This window comes from Arachis stenosperma, chromosome 7 (genome assembly GCF_014773155.1).
Source record: "Arachis stenosperma cultivar V10309 chromosome 7, arast.V10309.gnm1.PFL2, whole genome shotgun sequence".
In the NCBI taxonomy this organism is placed as follows: Eukaryota; Viridiplantae; Streptophyta; class Magnoliopsida; order Fabales; family Fabaceae; genus Arachis; species Arachis stenosperma.
The window spans coordinates 20,042,365-20,050,950 of record NC_080383.1 but is presented as its reverse complement, the minus strand read 5'-3'; the positions used below and the strand labels follow the sequence as shown (position 1 = coordinate 20,050,950).

Sequence of the window (8,586 nt, the reverse complement as noted above, 5' to 3'; positions counted from 1 at the left end):
AAAATTGACAACTTTATAAGTAGTTATAAGTCACCTGTAACATGGTTCTCTCAGCCATTCCTATTATGTCATGCGTCATTGAATATGCTGATGTATTAGTCCTACATAGTTATTCACGTGGCACTTTATGGAATTTTTTCTAAGATTTTTTGTTGAGATCTTTTCGATTTGGTCTTCTGTGGAATCTTCACGTGATGCTTTGATGTTGTTATTTTTTCTTTTTATGGAATCTTTATCTACTCTCATAGAGAAAGATATTTTTTTGCTAATCCCAATCATTCTTAATGGCTCCAACTAAAACTATTTAGTTGAAGTCATACGAGATTTTCTCGAATGACATAAATTATAGCGCTATAGGACAAATGATTTTGCTTGTTCTCTCAATTCTACTATGACTGAGAGTGGTAAATCCAAAGAGGATGTATTTTGACAAAGATTTTGTTGAAAAATCAACAGAATGTGATGGTAAAGATCACCAAATTATCACTTAGCTTTACAATTTTACTCTAGGATTTCATCTGTAGTTTGGGAGTTTTGAAACCATTAAAAAAGTTGGGACCATTATTTGGTAAAACGTTAAATTATCTATGATGATTTGACATCAATACCAACTGATGAAGGAGTTTCGTAGCCTTACAAGACTGCGGTTAACCTTTTTATGATTTTTTTTGCCAAAATAAAAATTATTTGAAAATATATCCCCTTGCAAACTTATTCTTAAAGACATAATTGATGCTAAGGCATATGAAAGACTATTGTAATCATACGCATCTTATTCAGTGTCATGGCACTTGTTGATGACTATGAGTCGGTCAAAGCTTCTCTACTCCATCAGAATTATTTTCTAGCCTTAAAAATGTTCTTCTTTGTCTTAAGTACGAAGAAACACAACTTCTAGGGTTGTCTAGATCAAAGGTCTAAGACTACTTTTACGTTTAGCAACAAAACGATAAATTTTGTCAAAGTTGTAACCAATCAAAAAATCTTCTTCTAGATTGTCTCTCAGTCCAATGTCATACTTGCAATCCAAAGGATCACATATGGCCTCCAATTGCCCCAACCTGTTTTTTGCTACTACAAGCTCTCTAGGCACTTAATTGTTACTTGTCATACTCGTTCACTGCAACCAAATCAACATCATTAAACTAAGTATCACCCTAGTCCCAACTTTAAGTTTGTGCCTATAAATAATGCTACTACAGTCACTTTACCTCTTCGACTTCTGTCAATAGTCCATCCCTTGTCTCTCCAACAACAATAATTCCTTTAAACAACTCTTATCTTTTTTTTTTTGGTAATTCTTCTCATGTTTTATCCACTCTTTTTAGATAATTCTAAACGATATTTTAATTCATGTTATTTTAATCACATGTTACCTATGTGTCATATTTTTTCTTCTTTGTCTGTCACTATCACAGTATCTCCAATCTACTCTGCTAGTGAGTCTCTTATGCATGTCAAACATAAAAGCTCCATTTTAAAATCTCATGTCTAAAGTGAAGATGGTCTAGTTAGCGCTCATTTGAGTTTGAGAAAAATGTTAAAATGTGTTAAAATTAGGGATAGCAAAGGGTTAAACTTATGGGGTCGGTTCTTGTAGCTTGTTAAAAAAGACAGGGCAGGATAGAATTTTGGGACCGCCATAATAAAAAAGTCCGCCTAACCTGCACTACCTAATCCATTTTGAGTAGGCGGGACGGGCTTGCCTACCTGGAGAGCTTTTGGCTTTAAGATGATAATTGAATTTAGACCGTTACTATTGTGCTTGTATTTGAAATATTTGTTCGTTTTACTTAAAGTTATAATTTGAACTATGTTTGATTTATTAGAGACTTGGACAATATTTAATTATATATTTTAAAAATGTTTATTTACTTTGGACAATATTAATTTTATTATTTTGATTTAAAAAATTTGGTTGATGATTATGTTTATTAGATATTTAAAATTATAAAAAATTTTAGTGTTTATGAATTTAAAAATTATAATTTTTTTATGTTTTTAAAAAGTATAACTTTATTGAAATATTAGTGTATTATATATATTTTAATATTTCATGGTGGTTTAATAATTTTTTCAAAAAAGAAAAAAGAAAATATCTACCGTTAGACGGGGTGAGATAGAAATTTAGGATCGTCTCAATAGACGAGACGGGGCTTTTGGAGGAGCAAAGTGGACATATCTGTTTGTCACCCTTAATTAAAAAAATTTATAAATTAATTAAGTCTAAATTAAATTGATACTCTTATTAATAATAGAATATTAAATCTTTAATATTTTAATTTTTTTTTATTTGTTCATCATCTACAAATAAATTATATCTGCTATCATATTTTACAGTATTGTAATTAAAAAAAAACACCATTTTCGAGCTTCCTCTCTATGTTTCAAACACGAAAAATGAGAATAGAATTGAATGTGTGATCTATAAATGGGATACCACCACATACATAATTAATTAATAAGCAAACCATAGGTACCACACTACCATGTGAGATTAATGCAATCTCATTATCACTATAGCATAATTTTTACGAGACATTGTCATTGATTCAACAAAGCCATTCTTATCACTTACCATGCAACCACATCCATATTACTAACATCTATGGAAGACTAACTCTCGAAGTACACACTCTTTCTTTCACTGCTCTATGTCTCTATATTTATTGAATAGAATGTAGAACACAACTAACACTATGGAGACGCCATAAAGATGCATCCTCCAGCCTGTCACCGACACAATTCACTGAAGTATGGCACATAAATTAGCTTTTAGTCTCCACTCTCATCATAAATTTGATGTTTTTATCTCTCATTAAAAAAAAAAGAGGTGCTCGCATGAACTAGCTAACAGAGTCATAAGTCATACCATACCTTTGAGCTTTTATAGGACATTAATTACTAAGATAATGACTACTCTCACATTAACAATAGAAATTGAGCTAGCTCGAATTAAATTTTTTAATAATATTAAAAAAATAATAAAAAATCAATTTAAATAGTCTAAATTATCTTATTTAACATAATTGATCATCGTTCAAATAATTATATAATTTTAAATATAATCAATATGTAATTTCGAATGTTATCGGTATAAAATTATAAATGTTATATTATATAAGGATGTATTTATTTACAGGCGTGAAACACTGAAATAGAAATCTAGAGACATAAAATCATATTTACCAGATAAGATATTAATATAAATATTATGTTAAAAAATATTGAGTTAGTATAATTTTATATTCATTTTAACAAAATAACACATACATTATCAAGAGATATAATTTATTTTTTATTTTTTATTATTCTTATTAATTTTTTAAATTATAATTTTTTTAATTTTTGAATAAAAAATAAAATAAATTAAACTTTCGCAATTTACATCAAATAAAATATCGGACTAATTTTTGTGTTTCAATCTCATCTTATTTTATCCTCAAAATTAAACACAAATAACTTTAAATATTATCTCCCTAATATTATTATTTAATTTATATTTATATGGAATAAGAACTACTAATATTATCAATGGTTTCAAATATTAAATTTTGTTGTGATTATTTCTTCCTATATTTAAGTGCTGCATGAAGGGGATCAATATGTTGAGTCCAAAGAAATATCACCATTTGTTTTTATAAGAAAATATCATATAGCACCACGCCCCCACTATGGACCAACTAAAACCAAACTCTGCAAACTCTTCCCCTCTCACCCCTTTGACATTCTTGGACAGAGCGGGGATAACTTACGGCGATTCCACGTCCGTAATTTACGGTCGCAAATCCTACACGTGGACGCAGACCAACCGCCGATGCCACCAGCTGGCATCATCCCTCTCATCGATCGGCATCGGGAGAGGACACGTGGTCTCCGTCCTCTCCTCCAACAACCTCGCCACCTACGAGCTCCACTTCGCCGTTCCAATGTCCGGCGCCACCCTCAACAACCTTAACCTCCGTCTCGACCACCGCACCCTGTCTCTACTCCTGCGCCACAGCGAATCAAAGCTCCTCTTCGTTCATACACTCTCCCAATCCCTCATCCACAAAGCACTCTCTTTGTTCCCTCCAAACACTCCACTCCCGAAGCTCGTTCTTATCACAGACGATACGGTCGGGTCACATCAAATGAAAACCCCTCTAACAAACCATGTAACTGTAACTGAAACTGAAACTGAGGTCGAAACTGTAACTACTCTCGATTTCATAGACACCTACGAGGGGCTCATTGCGAAGGGAGATCCAACGTTTAAATGGGCCAGGCCCAACTCCGAGTGGGACCCAATAACACTGAACTACACATCAGGAACGACGTCGTCTCCGAAAGGCGTTATGCATTGTCACAGAGGAACGTTCATTATGGCGCTGGATACGTTAGTCGATTGGTGTGTTCCAAAGAATGCAGTGTATCTCTGGACGCTACCAATGTTCCACTCTAACGGTTGGAGCTTCCCGTGGGGGATCGCTGCCGTGGGAGGAACCAACGTTTGCTCGCGTAAGATTGACGCGCCGACGATCTATCGTTTGATCGAGTTGCATGGCGTTACGCACATGTGTGCTGCGCCTGTGGTTCTCAACATGTTGACGAGCTTTGGGAGAACTGAACCGTTGAGGAAACCGGTTCATGTGCTCACCGGTGGTTCTCCGCCGCCGGCGGGGATACTGAAGAGGGCGGAGAGAATGGGGTTTGTGGTGAGCCACGGGTACGGGATGACGGAGACGTGCGGGGTGGTATTGTCGTGTGCGTGGAAGAGGGAATGGGATTTGTTTTCGGCGGCAGAGAGAGCGAGGATGAAGGTAAGGCAAGGAGTGAGGACGGCGGCGGCAACGGCGGAGGTGGACGTTGTGGATCTCAAGTGGGGAGTTAGTGTCAAGCGCGACGGGTTGACGCAGGGCGAGATCGTGGTCAGAGGAGCTTGTGTAATGTTAGGTGAGTTTGTAAATTTTATCATGATTATTAGAATGCGTTTCTATCTTGAGATTGAAACCTTTTTGTCTTTATGCATACATGGATATTCAACACAATTAGTTTTTCCAAACAAGATTTATTTCAGCCATATAAAAAAAACCGAAAATATTTAGTAATAAAAAGAAAGTTTAATTTTGATACACAGTAAAACGATAGTCTGTGTAATCATATATGATATTTTGAATAACCATTTATGTGTGATTAATATGAAAAAGAGTTATTTTTACTAATTTAGTATTATATAAAGTACATTTATAAAATTATTTTATATGTTAAAATTAAATTTATAAAAAATAGTTAAGAAAAAATTTAGAGACTAGTAATTTTTGTGTTTTTTGACCAGTATTTAACCATCAAAACAAAAGTGAGTGATTTTGCACTATTAGATATAATCTCACACCATTAAAAATAGGATGGGAGACAATAGACTATTTGTACAATATGTATAATGATTATTAAGTTATAAAATGAACATCCCCTATACTATTTAGAATAACCATTCGAGTACAAGGATAATAAACATCTTTTCGAAAAATTAGTTTAATTTTTGGTGTTCGGATCTAACGCTTTAATACCATGTCATGATACCACTCATCCCAAAGGCTTTAGCTGATGGAAAAATGTAACACTAATAATTATATCTCTAATACTCCATAAACCTCCATTGTATACATTGTATAAATATTTTATTGGCTCCTCATACTTTCCCTTAAAAATATTATTAATGGCCAATTAATGGTTACAAAACACTAAAATTACTAGTCCCTAGTATTCAAAGTCTAGAGAGTCAGCAACTTTTGTATTTTCTAGTCCACATTTAACCATTAAAACAAAAGTGAGTGATCTCCCATCATTAAATGTAATCTCACATTATTAAAAATACTATTAATAGCTAATTAATGATTATAAAACACTAAAATTACTGACCCCTAATATTTCTCTAATTTTTAATGTTGTAAGATATAATTAAGTGTTGGCTAAATTTTAATAAAAATGATGTGTCCTCAACTTTTTCTTCGTAAATATAAGACATGTTTTCATTCAATTTATTTATATCTATGAATATAATGCTCGTATAGGTTACTTCAAAGACCAAGAAGCCACATCAAAGTGCATAAAGAACGGATGGTTACACACTGGGGACGTTGCGGTGGTTCACGAGGATGGATATATAGAGATTAAGGATAGGTTAAAGGATGTGATTATAAGTGGTGGTGAGAATTTGAGCAGCGTGGAGGTGGAAGCAATGCTTTACACACACCCGGCTGTGAGCGATGTTGCCGTGGTGGCCAGGCCAGACGAGTTCTGGGGTGAGACGCCGTGTGCTTTCGTGAAGCTGAAAGGACGGTTGGAGAGGCGTCCGTCGGAGGAGGAGATGGTGGAGTTCTGTAGGGAGAGGTTGCCGCACTTCATGGTGCCTAAAACGGTGGTTTTCAGGGATGAGCTGCCGAGAACTTCCACCGGGAAGGTTCAAAAGTATGTGCTGAGAATGGTTGCTCGGGCTATGGGGTCGCTACCATTGCCATCGCCATCGCCGCCTCCACCACCAATTATAACGCCGAGTAGTCGTATGTGATTGGTAATAAATAGTTTTGCATGTGCATGACCATGGTTTATTCGGTGTAAGGAAAAATATTGTCGCTTATATGGTGAATATGTTTGGATTATATATTTTGGAGGAGTTGGTGGTTATGAGCAAGAGTTTGATTGAAGATTGACCGTAGCATTGCATGGTTTATGGAAATTTGTTTATGCTTATTAATCCATTTGATCTTAAATAAGGACAAAAGTACATGCCATTTATCAATAGTCTTGATCCTTGGGAGAAATTTGGAGAAACAAGAGGCCTTAATTTGATTGCAAGGAGAGCGAAAAGATTAAGCAAATCACCGTTTGCATGCCGTGAGCCTGTCAGTACCAAAACCATCTCAAATTATGGCGGAAAAAAATATTCCAAATTCATCGGATTTTTTTTTTTTTTTTTTGTCGTTTGGCATCGCATTGTCTTAAATGGACAATTTTTGTATCAAGATCGTACCGATTAAAATGAGATACATAAGTACATAGCAGGCTTGGTTTTATTACCCTTTTATTTCTTTTCATTTATCTTAGGACTTAAATAAATTCAAACTACAAGCCCAATAGAAATCAGAAATAATAAAAATCAATACAGACCTTAAATTAAAATACAATCCCAAAATGCGGGTTAATGTTCAAATTCGTTCTTGAAAGATCACGCGATTTTCATTTTCGTCTCCGAATGATTTTTTTAATCAAATTAGTCCCTGAAAGATAAACTATTAGTCAAATTAGTCATTCCGTCAATTGGATGATGAAGTGTCACGTTAAGTGCCACGTGGCATGATGACGTGACGCGCCACGTGGCAGATCAATGACACGTGTCACTTGACATATAAAAAAGTTTTTCATTAGTCAAAATAGTTTTTGAAAGTCCATACGTAAGTCATTTTCATCCTTCAAATTTTAAAAATTAGTCAAACTAGTCCTTATATATTTTTTTTATTTTTTCTTCATAAAATTATCTCTCTCCTTTAATTCTTCCCAAAATCTCTCTTATTCTTTTCTATTCTAAAACTTATATATATATATATATATATAATATATATATATATATATATATATATATATATATTATATATATATATATTATACACTCAAAATTGAAATGTTGTATTTATTAACCAAAGTTATACCACTATTTTTTTCTACTACATATTTTTTTCTATTACGGTATTTACTTATTATAGGAGGTAATGGTAGTGATACTTAGAGTCAAAATTCAAGAAGATCCACAAATTTTGCTTCAATTCCAAACTTTACAAAATATTGAAAATTTGTTGGTTAATTATTATTATTATTATTATTATTATTATTATTATTATTATTATTATAAATGAATTGCTTTTTAAGCGTAATACGTGCAAACATCATAATAAATTTTTGTGTGTTTCATATGTTTGAAATAGATTATATAATTTTTCTTTTAATTTCACAAATCAATGAAATAAAATGAAATAGGAAACATTATACCTATGCATAACACAGGCTACTCCGCACTAGTACATTATATAAATAGATATGCTTCGTATTAAAATAAAATTCCTTTTGTTTTAAATAAAATATTTAAAAAATTATATTAGAATATTAAGATTCAAAAAGTGATTGCATAAACCAGTTTTTCAATTATTGAGTTTTACTATATAAATTAAATAAATAAAAATTATAATTTTAAAAAATTTAAAAGATTTAAAATTTAAAATCTACTATTATTTAGTAAAATTTAAAATATAAATTTTTAAATATATAATCAACAATTTTGATAAACTCATTTAAATAGAAAAATTCACATAAAAAAATTACAATTTAAAAATGTAAAATTTTAAAATACAAATGACAAAATAACTTTATAAAAATTTAATTATTTTTATTATTTTATGTAAAGAGAATTTTGTTTATTAAGGTTTAAAAAATAATATTAAAATTAGTAGTATAAAAAAATATTATAAATTTAATATTATAAAAAAATTATATAAGGACTAGTTTAACTAATTTTTAAAATTTGAGGGATGAAAATGACTTATGTCTGTACTT

The 8,586-nt window shown here is 32.1% G+C and overlaps 1 protein-coding gene across 1 annotated transcript; it reads left to right on the top strand.

Annotated features, from left to right (window-relative positions):
• Positions 1–3,674: 3,674 nt before the first annotated feature.
• LOC130939178 (probable acyl-activating enzyme 6) lies at positions 3,675–6,656 on the top strand. Its single transcript, XM_057867285.1, has 2 exons — positions 3,675–4,935; positions 6,054–6,656. The coding sequence occupies exons 1-2, from the start codon at positions 3,675–3,677 to the stop codon at positions 6,548–6,550; spliced, it is 1,758 nt and encodes a 585-aa protein (XP_057723268.1). The 3' UTR covers positions 6,551–6,656.
• The last annotated feature ends 1,930 nt before the right edge of the window (positions 6,657–8,586 follow it).